The sequence below is a fragment of the Protopterus annectens genome, chromosome 5.part1, assembly GCF_019279795.1.
Source record: "Protopterus annectens isolate FY-2018-M chromosome 5.part1, PAN1.0, whole genome shotgun sequence".
Classification (NCBI taxonomy): domain Eukaryota; kingdom Metazoa; phylum Chordata; order Ceratodontiformes; family Protopteridae; genus Protopterus; species Protopterus annectens.
The window spans coordinates 522,482,991-522,499,982 of record NC_056736.1 but is presented as its reverse complement, the minus strand read 5'-3'; the positions used below and the strand labels follow the sequence as shown (position 1 = coordinate 522,499,982).

Below are 16,992 nucleotides of genomic sequence, written 5' to 3'. Positions count from 1 at the left end.
ACTTATATTTTAAAGTTCTCTTTGTGGATTCTTATATTTTAGTGTGTATTTTCATTTATTGTATCTCTAAATACCTTATTTTTATCTGTATTACTGTCCTACTTTGTTGTTCATGAATATTGTCTTTATGGAGCTTTTCTACCTAGGACTCCTTTGAAAACAGGTTCTTTTTGGCCCAATTTGACCATCCTGGTAAACCAATTGCAAATAAGTAAATAATAAATAAATAAATAACAGACTCAATGAAAATACAAGTACACAGTGGTCATGTAAAAAAAGTATATAGTCATACTTGCATACACACATACACATATACAGATTGTGTACTACATGTACATACACCATGTACATACATATCCATAAAAAGTGTATATTACACCCACAGTGTCATGTATGTACTGGTTACTTGCTTCATACCTTTCCCCAGCCAAACTTTGATGTTCACTGTATATATGAGCAACAGTGTCATGTGACGCTATTTTCTAATGCATGTCAGGCTCAGCACTAGTTCCACCATCACATCACTTGCCTTTGTTGAGATATTTAGAGAAATATGACAAGTCACATTACTGGCATCCTATTGGGTATTAGCATAATGCCTGATTGCCGATACAGGCATCTCTTCTGGAGTACAGACTGGTCAACAGCAATATAACATGGCTGCAGTTGTATTGGCCCATCATCTAAGTTTTATGGTGAAAGCAATCTTTCAGTGCCTTCCTTGTATGTAGCACAAATTTGCTGTGTTACTGCTAATTAATATAAATAGGAACGTCCATGGTTGCTTGCTTTGGAGTTGTTGGATCCATGATTCCTAGGGGTATCTACTTTGGATGTTCTTCGAGTGTGATGGTTCCCCTAAGCCTAGCAGCCATGAGTGTTTTGGAGTAAGAGGACTCTTGGAGCCAAAGCATTGGCGTTGGATCCGTGGGCTTGGATCAACTCTGAAGCTTCTGAAGCTGTCTCTTCCTCTCAGAGCCTCTGTGCTGGATAGCTTGTGTCCAATTCCTTCCTTGGGTGGGGTGCTGATGGGGTTGCAGGAGCCGACAATTCCAGAGATTTCACTCTCGGAACTGTAGACTTCTGTTTCCCCTAAGCATTCTCCTTTTGAGGTTGTGAAGAGGGTTTAGAGTATAGGCATCCCTGATTCCATCAGATTAGACAAACCCACTTCATACTCTTCTGTGTCCTGAGCTTCAGTCAGCTGTTCCACTGGGACAGCCAACCCGAGCAAGCCTCCAGCCAGCCCATCTTGCGATACTTCCCCAGAACACCCCACTGAGGAAGTCCCTCACAAGAGGATGTGCAAAAGGAGGCACATAGATTCCTTTCAGGAATCGCTCACAGAGGACACTGATTTTGATGAGGGGGAAGGGTCCTCCAGATCACCACCTGATGACTTCTCCTTTGGAGCCATCCTAGAGCTTTTGAAACAAAGAAGTAGTTGGTCTTCCAGTACCCCCTCCCAAGAGGAATTGGTGTTCTTGGAAGCTTTCAAGTCTGGCCCATCTACTTCTTGGGTGATGCCCCCAGTTGATGAGCTCATTGAGCTCATTGACTTAGTCTCACAGTGGGAGTGGTAGGAGTAACACTGTTGAGAATATCCCTAAAAGACTGATAAGATTCTTGTCCCCCCCTATTCCCCTAAAGACCATGAACACTGGAGCAGGGCAGTTCCTTTGCAGCTACAAGAAAAGAACTAGCATAGCAGAGTCCCTCTTTCCATCCACCTAATAGGGAGTCTAGGGTGCTGGACAGATTTGTGAAGCATGTTTAGGCTTCACTGACCTTTGCCCTTAGGTTGCTGAATGACTTGGCACATTTTACTAGACTGCAGAGGGATTTGTTCAAGGAGCTTACCTAATCACATTCTGAGTCTGCATCATCCGAGGATGAGAACAGAATTTCCTCACAGCTGGTCACTGTTCTTTCTATCTGAAGTGCATCCATGAGGTTGATCTCCCACACTGTGGAAGGTATCTCATGAGCGGCAGGTTCAGGCACAGCCATTAAAAAAACATACCTGGATGGTCCTGTTTGATTTTTGCAGAAACATTTGTCTTCTTTTGTCAGTACACCCTTTGACAGATCTTCTCTTTTTGGGCCCAAGGTTAAGAGTACATTTTCCAGGTGTGAACAAAAGGGAAAGACCCTGTCTGCAGTGGGTGTACATTTTTCTACACCTCAAAGTCTCTTCTCTAGGAACCAATGAGGTGGTAGAAAGATGTGGTTTAAAACGTTTAGGGTCCTTTCCAGGATTCACATGGAGATAGTATCCCCAGGGCCGAGGGGAGAACCTCAAAATGAAGACTCTGGCCTCATGGCAGAGGTGGTCCAGAAAACCAGGGAGCTAAGCATTCTTTCCTGAAAGGAGGCCTGACTGTGCCTGTTTGGAGGAGGTCAGGGGTCATTTATGTCTGCACCAGATAGTCTGTCTAGCCATCACAAAAGATTTGTGGGTGCAGAGGATTATATCCAGAGGTTATATCATAACATTTTTCCTAGCCCCTTTCACAGTTCGAAAGAAAATCCCCAATGTTCCACCCAGTCAGAGGGAAGCAGCATTTCTAGAAACAAAAAAGGTGCTAGAAAATAGAGTCATCCAGGAGGTCTCCCCAGACCAGAGAGGGTCCAGAACCTACTCAAGATTCTTCTTTGTGCCAAAAAAGACAGGGGACTTGAGAGACCAATTTTGGATCTCAGCAAGTTAAATCAGTTTGTTCAGTGTACAAAGTTTTGGATGGTCGTGGTCCAGCACATTTTGCCTCTGCTGCAAAAGGACAATTAGATGTACTCAGTAGATTGCTAGGATGTGTACTATCATATCAAAAATGAGCAGGCAGTCCAGGAAATACCTTTGCTTTTGGCAGGGACCCATTCATTACTAGTTAAGAGCACTGCCCTTTGGTCTCACCACAGCCCCCAGAGTGTTCACCAAATGCACGGCAGTGGTAGCAGCTCTCTTGAGACTGCTGTGACTCTGGCTGTTTCCATATCTAGATGACTGGCTGCTTACTGCCCCAACCAGGCATCAGCTAATACAGTCAAGGGACTATATGCTTCAGTTTTGTTCTCATCAGGAGTAACAGTCAATTACAATACATCTCAGCTCACCCCAACATAGAGTCTGGAGTTCATAGAGGCATGCTTGAACACAATCAGTCAGATAGCTTCTCTCCCCTTTACTCTGATAAATAGTCTACAGTCCCAAGTAAAGAAAGTGATCCATAATTCATCCCTTGCAGCCTGTCTGATGCTATGGGCTTTGGGTTTCATGGCAGCAGCTATCACCCCTGTTCCATTGGCCAGGTTCCATATAAGGATCTGTCAATGGACTCTGTCAACTCAGTGGTCCATTTTCCAATATCCATTATCCGTGCCAATCAGGATCATTCAAGCATGCAAAAGATATCTTCTATGGTGGATTCACTCAAACCAGATACATGAAGACCATCCCTTTGTTCTTCCTCTTCCCAAGGCTACAGTGACCACAGATGCTTCCCAGCTCAGGTGGGGGGCATTACTTGGGAAAGACAGTCTAAGACACATGGTACTCCAAAGAGGCCAAGTCGTATATCACTGTCTTGGAGATGAGGGTTGTCCTCCTAGCACTGCAGGATTTTCAAGATGCTCACCCCTTAGGGGCAGTTGTGATTCAGATGGACAATATGTCAGTAGTCTGGTACATCAACAAATAATGGGGAATCAGATCTTATCCTCTTTGTTAAGAGGGTATGAGAGTTTGGCAATGGACAATCTATTCCAATCACTTTCTACTAGCAATGCATATCCCGTGGAGATCCAACATGATTGTGTACAAGCTAAGCAAGTCCACTCTGATGCCTCATGAGTGGTCTGTCAATGGCACTGTAACAGAGATAATTTTCCATCAGTGGGGCTGACCATGCTGTGATCTATTCACCTGTCCCTTCAACAACAAGTGCAGCAAGTTCTTTGCCCTGATCCCTCCATTGGAGGAGACACAGAGAGATGCTTTAGTCCACTGTTGGTCCTCTGGACTCTTGTATGCTTTTCCACTCTTACCACTATTTCCCAGTTTTCTTCAGAAAGCACTTTGGTTGAAGACTACAGTTATCCTCATTACCCCCTTTTGGACTTGTCAGGTTTGGTTCCCATTCCCCTGGTTTAATCTTTTACATCCTACATGGTTTCTGGATCCAACTCCAGACCTCCCGTCTCACCCGACAGGCATGACCCATCTGGAAATAACAGACCTCCAACTAACTGCATAGTTTCTCCAGTTCTGCTAATTGCTAGACAGCCCAGTCTGTCTTCCCTGGTCTATCATGTTTTACTATCATCTCATAAGGCTTCTACTAGAAAGACTTACACGAGTAAATGGAAATGATTTGTCTTCTGGGCTCTTAGCAAAGATTTGAACCCTTTTTCTGTGCATCTGTCAACAATCCTTGAATTTTTAGCTTCAATCTTTAATGAAGGAGCTAGTTTTTTTTAACCATTAGAGTTCAGTTGGCTGCCATTGGTAATTTCCACATGGGTGAAAAGTAACTCTGCACTAGTCTCCTCTAAATAATGCAAGGCCTTTCTTAAAAATAGGTATTTTTTGCTTAGACCTCTGTTGAAAGATCCTACTCTTCTTGAGATTTAAATATAGTGCTTCAGGCTTTAACTCAATCTCCAGTTGAACCTTCAGCCAAAGCTGACCTAAATTTTTTATCTTGGAAAACCATTTTTGTCTGTGGCTGTTACATCAGCCAGAAGACTATCTGAACAACAGGCCCTGTCTTCAGAATCTCCTTATCTGATTTTCCACAAGGACAGAGTGGCTTTCCAAACTAATCCGTCAGCTATTAACCAGGTCTTTAATCTCCCATTTTTTTTTCAAAATTTTCAAATAAGGAAGAGAGTACATGTTATACCTTTTGGACTTGCATAGACAATTTTGTTTCTACCTTCATAGAAGGAAGGACCTTAGGGAATATGATAAGTTATTTTCTTCCTTTTTTCCTACCAGGCTAGGAAATCCAGTATCTAAAGTCACATTAGCCAAATGGTTGACTGATTGTATAACCTTTATCTATGGTAAATTGGATTTATCTGTACCAATACCTTCTAGGGCCCATTCCCCGAGATCTGTGGTGGTCAGTTCAGCTTATTGACCCACAGCATCTTTAGGTAATATTTGTGCAGCTGCAGCTTGGACTAATCCTAACACTTTCATTGCCTATTACAAGCTGGATTTGATTTCTAGGAACAGAGCAGCTTTTGGCTCAGCAGTGCTCTGAAATATCTTTCCTTAGAGGCCTCGCAGGGTTGTAGTAGCTGTGAACTCTGCCCCATCAGTTGAGGAATGAATGAAAATGACAACATCAGATTAAAAAGTTATGTACTCACCATACCATTCCATCTGTGTTGTCCATTTTCATTCTTCCTCAACTTCAGCCCATCTGAGCCCCTGCTTTTGTGCTTATGGAGAGATCTAAGAGTTGTATACGAACCTCTGTTCTTTTCTTGAGTTCCAACTTCCTTTTTCCTGTTCTACCTGTTTTGTTCTGTTATTGGTTATCCTTTTGCATCTAGGGGCAGCAAACTTGATCTGAAGTATGTTAGGTTAGAAGGGCATTATGGGTAAAGGGAGGTGCTTGAGAGTTCTAGGATCCAGTAATCTGTAAGAGGCGGCTGAGTTGGATCAAAGTCTCTGATCTGAACCCATTAGTTGAGGAAGAATGAAAATGGTCTGTGGTGAGTGCTTAACTTTTTATTCTTTCACGCACAAACTGTCCAACCTATAGGCAGGAGGCCATTTCCCATTTGCTTCCAGTATGCATTTGGAGTGTTTTTTTTTAATTGTGAAGGACCTGGCATGTGGTTTATACCATACACCAACTCTATGCAGTTGTAGACACTTTTTATGAATTCCACCCATAGTATTTTTAAGACTGTTCTTCCACTTCTTGCCTCTCTTCTTGCTTCAGCCAATGACCCCAGTCCCAAAATGTCTGTTATCTATATATAAAATTGGGCTACTCTATTCATGAATATTCTGTACAGTCCCGTACATGGTGCTTTTGCATTGATTTTTGAACAAGGAAAGTATTTCCTAGTTCAGAGACAAACAGGTGATCAAAGTCAAATCACACGCTTTGGGTCTAGAATATAGGTGCAGTGCATACTGACCATGCATCTACTGCACATCTTGTGGTACCTGTGAGCATTACTGTAGACCCCAGCTGGAAGACATACTGACAGAGATAAAGATGCAGCGTTCTGCCCATAGGTTTGTTATACAGCATCCAGATGCAGCTATCTCATAAATACCGGCAATCTGTCTTTCTCTGTACCAGTTTTAGTCTGATTCTTAGGAACTTCATGTCATGCATGAAGATTCCCACACCTAGCTTAATCAGACAGCACTTCTCATATGTTTTCATCATTTAGCACATGCTGACCAGCCCTGGGTGATAGTTTACTTAAGTTTTTTTTTCTGTTTGGGTAAAAAAAGGAGCTTTATAGATTTTGAGCTTTAGGTAGTTGACATCCTCCAATGATAGATATGCCTTTCAACTCAGATTTTGTTTTATATCTACCATTGCACTTGATAAGGTAGGGATAGCTAGATTTCCAGTTTGATGCTATGATGAAGTACTCTGGCTTTTCTGCATTTGTGTTCTGTACACTAATAATCTGAACAATTTGTTTTTGTAACACTTTCATTATTCTTTTTAAAAAATGTTTGTTGTCAGTGCAACTATGTGTGCATTAATTCTATCTCTGACATGTGGCAACTTTAAATGGACAGTCAGGTTTCCCATTGATGGTGCACAGTGAGCGCATATCTCCTCGTTTCACCTGAATATATAGTGTCTAATGATAGCAGAGTTTTAATTTCTTCCTATTGTGGTGTCAAAGCAAGGGGATAATCCTGAACAATGGATCATTTTTAGTCATGGCCACAGGGCAGATTACATTTGGTATAATGTGCTTATAGCATGATTGCTCCTGTGCAGGCTGCAGACTCATATTGATGTGAGCCATGTAGCATCACTGTATTAGCGATGGGAAATTTGTGTTTGTGTCATTGTGTTTGTGTGCACTGACAACAGCTCTAGGATGTACTGTTGCACCCACTATTTAAATCTACTATTTTGAGTGGTTTCTAGTTCTGTAAATATGATGTTGATTATTTACATAATGTTGAGCAGCACGTGGTCATTGAGTGGATGGCTGTTGATGAAATCATGGATCACCCACAATCATAGCCCCATGGTTTTATGCCTCCTGAGTGTACTTTTATCTTTGAGTTACATGTTTTACATGTTTAAATGTCTAGTCTCCCACCAGGACACAAGTGCTCCTCAGCAATTAAATTCTGCTTGCCGAGCACACTCAAGCAAATCTGCAGTCTGCGGCTACCACTCCACCCATACATTATAAGAAGGAATCAGTACTGCAAACTAAACAAGGATATACATTTTGAGCCTCAAGAGCAGGAGCACACTCAAGCAAATCTGCAGTCTGCAGCTACCACTCCACCCATACAGTATAAGAAGGAATCAGTACTGCAAACTAAACAAGGATATACATTTTGAGCCTCAAGAGGAGGAGCACACTCAAGCAAATCTGCAGTCTGCGGCTACCACTCCACCCATACAGTATAAGAAGGAATCAGTACTGCAAACTAAACAAGGATATACATTTTGAGCCTCAAGAGCAGGAGCACACTCAAGCAAATCTGCAGTCTGCAGCTACCACTCCACCCATACAGTATAAGAAGGAATCAGTACTGCAAACTAAACAAGGATATACATTTTGAGCCTCAAGAGGAGGAGCACACGCAAGCAAATCTGCAGTCTGTGGCTACCACTCCACCCATACAGTATAAGAAGGAATCAGTACTGCAAACTAAACAAGGATATACATTTTGAGCCTCAAGAGCAGGAGCACACTCAAGCAAATCTGCAGTCTGCGGCTACCACTCCACCCATACAGTATAAGAAGGAATCAGTACTGCAAACTAAACAAGGATATACATTTTGAGCCTCAAGAGCAGGAGCACACTCAAGCAAATCTGCAGTCTGCGGCTACCACTCCACCCATACAGTATAAGAAGGAATCAGTACTGCAAACTAAACAAGGATATACGTTTTGAGCCTCAAGAGCAGGAGCACACTCAAGCAAATCTGCAGTCTGCGGCTACCACTCCACCCATACAGTATAAGAAGGAATCAGTACTGCAAACTAAACAAGGATATACATTTTGAGCCTCAAGAGCAGGGTCAGTCCACCCAGGCATTCTACTTGTATGTCTTATGAGAGTCAAGCTATTACTTTAGCAGTATTTCTTAGTAGTTCTCAGCTTGCTAATAAAACTGACTGTTGTAGCCTTGTGCCCCCCCGCTAGTACAGTAATCCTAACTGTCCAATAGACAGTATACATTTAATTAACTAAATTAACCATCAGGCAGCCCTCTCAGTGCTTTCTGCCTTAGTTTGTATCACTTGGAGGCCCACCTGTTTCTTTGCATCTCTATACATTCCCCTTCATTGCTAATGTATCTTCCTACTCTAATCTGTGCACAAACTGGTTACTAATCAGCAAGTCAATGTGAAGACACACTCCCAACCTTAATAAACTTTGCTGTCTCTTCTCTCCTTCACTTTACAGGTAGTTTGAATTATTACTTACCCCCTCTGAGACCTTCACTGATTTCCACTGATTGCCTCTCTTGTTTCTTTGCATTCCACCTGGTTTACACCCCTTGTGCTATCTCCCTCCCCCAATACAAAATCTATATTAGAATCCTGTTGAGCATGGAGCCATCTTTAAATTTCTAGTCTCCCACCAGGACACAAGTGCTCCTCAGCAATTACATTCTGCTTGCCGGTAAGCCATTAGACCTCAGGAATTTGTTTTAAAAGTGTTCAGATTTGTAAAGTAATATTTACTTTTTCTTTTGTCTTGTTTGGCTCTGCCCCGCTCCGTTCACCCTCGCTAATGCTCGGGCTCTCTCCGCTCCCCTGCCCTGCCCCCTATTTCCTCCCACCCCCACTACCTCTACATTTATAGTAATCACAGCCACACCCACAACTCACCCTCAAATCACCTCTACCAATCACAGCTCCTCAAGTCATATCACATTATACCACACCAACTCTCATTCCCACTAGGCATCACTCTCATTCCCACTAGGCATTTTTTACATCACCCACACTACTTCCCCATCCACATATAGTGCAACCATATAATTCCTATTCAGACCCCCCCCCCATCTAGAAACAACAAACTTTATAACCATGACTATCACGCAACTAAGTCTTGTCTGTCTTCTCATAATTCTTTACAACACCACAAGTTATCACTCTAGCAATATCCCTAAACTTGTAGCACAACACTGCATTATGCACTCTCGTATACAGACACCACACATTATAATAATATCTGCCCACAGTTATTCAAGAACTACATAACGGACCAATTCAGGACTAAACACATATGCTCTCATTTCTACTCCAAAAAAACACAATACTTTCTCACACTCCTCACCAAACTCTAACATCTGTATAACCATTTTAACTCCAGGCTCACCATAAGTGGGGATATCCACCCCAACCCAGGCCCAAATCCATCCTGTCCAGCTCAAACTGTTCTAACACAAATGTCAGAACATAACATCCCCACTTTCTTCATCCCTGGGCAAATCAGCAACAGCAGCAAAACCAACCATACTTTAATGCTAAATATTAATATTAGAAGTATCAAAAATAAAATACCTGAACTCCAGGCCACAATAGCACACTACTCCCCAGGCATAGTTGCTTTAACAGAAACCTGGCTAAATAAAAACATAGCTAACTCAGAAGTTCTCCCTAACGACTACAATATCATTAGACAAGACAGATCACTTCGTAAAGGGGGTGGAACTGCCTTACTGTGCAAGTCAAACGTAACTGTCCGTCAATTACCAAACTCCTACCCCTCCCCCAATAACTGGGACATACTTATCTCACAACTTCAGCTTCACCCTAAAAAGGTCATCACCACAATTGTGATCAATATTCCACCTGGTAATACACCTGCTAGCCTTGAAGACTTCTTATCCTGGTGTTCTTCCACATACTCACAAGAAACCCTTATTCTGGGGGACTTCAACCTAGATTGGTTCACCTGTATATCAGAACCACCAAGTAATCTAATAAATCTCCATGGCTACCAGCAGCTAGTCCAAATTCCAACTAGATGTGATAAAAATCTAAAAGGGAATCCATCCTTGACTGGGTCCTAACTAACAACCCCACATTGTACCCTCATACAGGCAGTCTCCCAGACACCTTAAGTGACCACAACATAATATACTTTATACGTAGTAGAACAAGCATATGCAAAACCACTAACTATATATCCACTAGAAACACAAAAAAAAATCTCTCCTGAGGTCCTCAACACTTTACTCTGTAACTGTGACTGGACCCCCCCTAAAAGCCCTCCCACTTGACCAGGCTGTAGCATATTTCAACAAAACATTTCTACAACACCTAGACACTGTTGCTCCTTTGTGCAAAATCAAGGTTAGAACCTCTACAAACCCCTGGCTCAGTAAAGAAACCAAACAAATCCTCAAGTCAAGAGACACTGCCTGGCTTTACTATCAAAAAAACAAAGAAACACAAAGCCTAAGTAAGTACCAAGAACTGCGCAACAGTGCAAAAAAATGTATTAGGCTGGACAAAAAATCCTACTACACAACATTACAAAGTAAATACCAACACAACCCGCAAAAATTTTGGAAAAATGTAAACCAGCTACTAAAATCCACTCAAAAGGCTACCCCCAAACCAACCACCCCTGACACTAAAGTTCCCATCGAAACACAATTCAACTCCCACTTTGTGAACTCAATTCTATCCTTAGAATCACAGGACAGATCCTTCCTCACTATCCCCCCCAACACAAATAACACTAATACAAGCTTTACCCTCAAAACAGTTTCCACCACTTCAATCAAAAGCATGCTCTCCAAACTAAAAACCTCATCAACAGCAGCCAACCTACTCCCCAGCTATTTCTTGAAACTCACAGCAGATGCTATTGCTATCCCAGTCTCCACTCTCATAAACAGATCAATTGTTGAAAACTATGCGCCCAAACTCTGAAAAATATCCTATGTTATACCCATACACCCATACATAATGGCGGGACCTCCACTGAACTTAATAACTACAGACCCATTGCTTTACTCTCCCCCCTGGCCAAAATCCTAGAAAAATGCATCCATACCCAGATGCTAAACTATCTCCTAGACAGCAACATCCTGTCACCTACTCAGCATGGTTTCAGACCTTCCCATAGTACCACTACAACCCTCCTCTGCTTCACAGACATAGTAAACCGTCTCAAAAATGAAGGCCTACGAGTGTCAACTCTTTTTTTGGATATGTCCAAAGCATTTGACACAGTCTCACACCAAATCCTGCTAAACAAACTAAACCAATATCATCTATCAAATTCCACTCTTACCTGGTTCCAAAGCTACTTAACTGACTGGTACCAAGCTGTGAAATGGGAAAATTCTCTCTCTCCTCAGCTGCCCATAACTATAGGAGTCCCACAGGGTTCTAACTTGGGACCACTACTATTCACAGTGTTCACAAATGACCTCCATACCTCCACACAGCATACATCTATAATTCAGTATGCAGATGACACTACCTTAATCTATGCTGCACAAAACATTCCCACCCTCCTGCAAACAACTCAACCAGCATTCTCTGACGTTGAAAACTACCTTACCAAAGCCCAACTTATCCTCAATCCAAAGAAAACTCAGCTTATGATTATAACCAGTTCTAACAAAAACACTAACAGTCAATTCACTATCTACTCCACTAATGCTACTCCAGTTGCTCCAGTGGCACAGGCTAAGCTATTGGGAATAACCATAGACTCCCATCTAAAATTTGATAGTCATCTCAACTTAACTATTAAAAAAGTACATGACAAACTGGGGTCGCTCTACCGTATCGAACCATTTCTTACCAACAACACAAGATCAGCCATTGCTCGCTCCCAACTTCTATCCACCCTACTCTATGCATCTCCCATTCTGACTAATCTCAACAAAACTGAACTAAGCAAAATGTAAGCCTGTTATAACAGAATTGCCCACTTTGCTGCAAATTGCTCATATAGAACTCATCACTGTACTGCTTTGAGACAGCTCCACTGGCTTGAACTGCCCAACCTCCTAACCTACAATCAGCTCTGCCTCTGTCATTCTATCTATTACTGCCCCAATAAGTGTCCTGCCCTCAAAAACCTAGTACAACATCACTCAGCCAAAAGGCCTCTTAGATCATCAAGCAAACTACTACTAGAAGTCAACAACAGCTACAATAGCTTTGGAGATGCACTATATAGTAGTTCAGTGGCTAAAAAATGGAACTCTGTCCCTACAAGCATTCAAAACATGTCATCCAAAGCCTCCTTTAAAGACCTCATCAGGCAACATCTCAAGGAAGGTTGGCAGTGCCATGATTGCTCCCCAGGCTAGTGAAAGCGAATTACACATACATACAAAATCTAGAGCACTTGATAATAGTTTTCAATCTTACTCACAAACACTGGCTAATCTACAATGTATGTACTGTACCTGTGTACTATGTATGTATTCTACCTATGTTCCAAATTTCAGCCGTACACCACAAATCTATTAATTACCTTTATTTTTAAAATTAATATTTTTGTGTTTGTTCTCTCCACTGCAACTGTTTATGTGCCACATACCACTGTAAAAATATGTCTCCTGTAATTTGTGTGCATACTGATCATGTCTAAATAACTAAATGTGTCTCTAATTTTTCTTTGTGGAGCTTTTCTCCCCGGGCCTCTGCTGAAAAAGGGCCTTTTTGGCTCAGTCAGACACTCCTGGTTAACAAATGTAAAATAAAATAAATAATAAATAAATGTTTGAGAATCATGGGGTATGCAGGAGTGCATTGTTTGCATATCTGCTAGATACCTACACTTTCCATCTTTGTAGTGGTGTCTACAGATGCACCAGGGAGTGGAGGTTAGGTGCTTTTATGAACTGAATAGGGCTCCGATATGTAGTTCAAGTTGTGTGCCGGCCCTGCACATTAGAACTAACCCCTTCACAAATCCCTTTATTTTATTTTATTTATCCTTTGACCATGTTAGTCCTGCAGGGGAGACCTGAGGTGGTATTTATACTGCTAGGGGAAATTTGGCTAGAACATCTGGGAACTTTTTACTTCCACCTGAGATACTACCAACACAAGCAGGTGTGGCCTCAGCATAACGTCTCACCTGAAAGACAAGACATGGAGGTGTGTAGCACTCCACCGCCCCCAATACTGCACTGCAGTGTCAGCATTCCATTTAACTGGAGTGGGAATAGAACCCATAGCCTTCTGACTTTCTAGTACCAAAGACATGTTGAGTCACACTGATACTGCTAAGATTAAAAGCGCAGAAGGAAATATTTCTTTTTTTTCTTTCTGCAGAGCTATATGTTTTTAACAAAGAATGACCAAAATTCTTGTTCGCTTCTGTTAGTGGCATAGTATCATCTCCGGAGACCTGGCAGTAGCAGCTGAAGTTATGCTGAGATCAGATTTAACTTTGTCGGCACAGCTGGGATTGTACCAGTACAGGCAGGCGCTGCGCACATTCCTAGCTATTCGCCGATTGTCCTTTGGATGACAGTTACTGTTGCGTTGTATACATCCTGCCCTTCTTTTTTTGCTGATAGGAATTTTTACAAAAAAGTGAATTCAGTTCACTATTTGACATTTCTGAGAAAATGAGCAGCATAACGTTTTTGTGGATTTAGAAAATTTGTAAAACTGACATACCATTCAAGAAAATAGTTAAAGCATATACAATATAATTAAAGTACATTAGCTTATAATATTTCCTTTATGTGCAAAAAAAATCATTCATGCATATAAGTGCAAATTAAACAGCTTTTAAAGTTAATTAGTATAACCAGGTCTGGATATTTGTATTGCTGAGTTTGTCTACCTACTCAGCTGTGCAGCCAATTATTTTTTACTATGGATTGTTCAAAATTGTCAAACTCTTTTGTTAAGTTGATGAATGTTACTGTTCATGTTAAGGTTATTATTAAAAAATAAAATAAAGAATGCTTTTATTCAGTCACTCTAAAAAGTAAAAAATAAGGAAAAAGAGTGAACATTTTGCAAAAGAGACAGACAAGCTGATTTCAGAAAAGCATTTGAGGTTGGTTTTGTTGATTCCTGCTACTACTTCTGGTACCTGATTATCACAATAAGCAAACCCAACCTTGAATGCTTTTCTATATAAAGGGTCAACACAGATGTTAAGGCAGAACTCTTAAAATTACAAATGGTGTATTGTTTCTGGTTGTTGGGAGTTAGCTGTCGGATTATCGCATCATTAATGATCATGACCACACTGGAAAAATGACATTAATTAAAACTGCTTAACTGCACAACAATGCTTTCTAATTCATCCTGTTTAATATTATAAGTGATATACATTGATTTTTCTGAAGCCATGAATGTAATGTAATATTGTTCACTATCTCCATTTGAACAGAAGGATCTCATACTGGGAAAGGTGGTGGAAGATATTGAAGATCCAAATGCATACAGGTATGATTTCCGTAATAGTAAAAAGTAGCTGTCTTCAAAGTAAGTGGCATTAATGGAGTTTATTTTGCATATATTTAATGTGGGTAGACTGGACCTGTGGTCCTTTTTCAATTAAGATCTTGTTACAAAATGACAGTAAAAAAACAATACTGGAGACATAGCAATGCATACAATGACAAATACACAATCAGATCATTGGTCACTGGTCAGTAGTTTAATACTGCACAGTACTTAGATATATTGTACCACTTTGGGATGTAAATGTGTAGAGGTATAAAAATCTATGCCTCAAAATTGTGATGAAAATATTTTTGGAAATCTACTAACTAGAAGATATGCATTATAAGTGTTATTGTTGCCAGATTCATGAAGTGTTACTTTTGAGCTTATTAGTATTCAAATGCATTGGGATATCAGAATCTGTCTGATGTTTTCATTAGCAGGGTATCCCTTTGGGCTCGTGGTCATGCATTCTTGAGCCATGGACATTTGGGAAGCTTGACTATGGAAGAGACTTTCACCATTGTCTTATTTTCTTTTTCTCTGTCAATCTTTGTTAACTGCCCAGATTGACTATCACTCTGATGTAGGGTTGCCACCTTTTCAAATGCCCAAAGTGGGACATTTTTAGTACAAACGTCATATTTTGCAGGCTGAATCATATCCACAGCCAGTACGAAGGACAGAACTTCACCTGTTTGCCTAAAGAAAAGCTTATTCTTGTAGCATTTTAGTTGCTTATTCTGTTTCTTATAACATTTAGGTGTTTCAGATATAGAATAACTGTTTTATGCAACTGTTACAGAAAATATAGGAAATAATTTTGTCCTAAAATATCAGGACATTTGCCATTTTTACAATTTTTCTGCAGGACACAACTGCCCAAAGAGGGACTGTCCCTCGCAAAGTGGGACAGGTGGTAACCCATCAGGGATGTTAACTACTGGAGGAAGTCATTACATTTGGGTTCTTTATAAGTGAAGAGGCATCTTCTTCCATTCATATATTTGCATACATAGGCCAACATATATTTCATGACTGCATTAATAGTGATGCCCGTGTGTGTGTGTCTGATTACCATATATTCAGCATTGGCTAGAGCACAGCTGTTTTCACTACTTCAAACTGTAAGCCATGTGTCTGCATTTTATATACTTTTATGAGCGTATCATTTGTTTGGCTATTTACTGGTTGTCTTTGGTTGTCGTTATTGCAGTTATTCATCAGTAATTTTTCATGGAGTCTAAAACTGTTGACTCTTAGGATAAGGTGCTAGTCCATGATTGCAGGAGTTAGAAAATGTATACTGTTCCAAGATATGTCTTGCAAGCTCCCTCTGGTAATATATGCAAATGAGGAAACATGCACGATTTTGCGGGCAGTACATTTGCTCCCAGTACCAAAGGACTCAATAGAATTAAGTGAACCAAATTAAAAACTGGAGGAACACATCACTAAAGATCTTTGTGTCCACTATGGAGCTCACCAAGCCAAAGCTGAAACCCAGCAACCACAAAAACAAAGGATGTCAGAAAGTCTGCACATTGGACTTCACAAAATACATCATTATAATGTAATGACCACTGTAGCTATTGTTGTGCAATGTTAGAAACTATGGGTATGTGCTCTCTAGTAAAACCTAAAGCTACATTGAAGAATGGGTATGTATGCACTCTGCAGTTGTCAGCTACTCAGCGCTTGATTATGGGTATTCATTTTCATTGTCCTTCTTTCTTTCCCATTCTCTGTCTGCCTGTGATGCCATAACACTGTATATTCCAAACTGCTCTGTAACTCGACACTGACCCATATACCATACATGCATCTGGCCAACGTCTTTTGGACTTCTACATGACTGGCATACATAATTTGGTTCCATAACACTGAATGTTGTGAGAACTGCATTATAACCGAGGCCTGCAATATAACAGTTATATAGGAAAGTGAAGGATTTTACTGCATGAAGTGTTAGCTCTCCACTCCGTATCCAATGCATAATTTTTTTTTGAGAGGGTGATTTACTAGTACCTCAGGGCAGCATATCTACTTGGCAGACAGGTTCTGCAATACTGTCCTAATTCTTTCTTTCATTCATTGTGACAATACTCTATTAACAAGTTTGTGGAAGACAAAACCAACACTAGTATTTTTTGTTCGAACGCTTGTCATAAAATTGCAACTGGCTAAAGATTCTTCAAGATGAAAAAGTCTGGTTAAAGCTCCAACTGGATGCAAAAAGCAAAAAAGAAAAAAAAAGGTTTGTATGGGAAAGACCTTTATCCTTTACCTCCATACCTTCTTACTTATATCTACAAACTCCCCAGTTGTACAACCACCAAAAATCAGGAAAGCCCG

At 40.7% G+C, this 16,992-nt stretch overlaps 1 protein-coding gene across 1 annotated transcript in view; it reads left to right on the top strand.

Moving 5' to 3' along the window:
* CFAP44 (cilia and flagella associated protein 44) overlaps positions 1-16,992 on the top strand; it is a 1,689,287-nt gene that overhangs the window by 1,103,463 nt on the left and 568,832 nt on the right. The window contains exon 24 of the mRNA XM_044073142.1: positions 14,582-14,637. Within this exon, the coding sequence (XP_043929077.1) occupies positions 14,582-14,637 (56 nt within the window). The remainder of the gene's footprint in view (positions 1-14,581; positions 14,638-16,992) is intronic.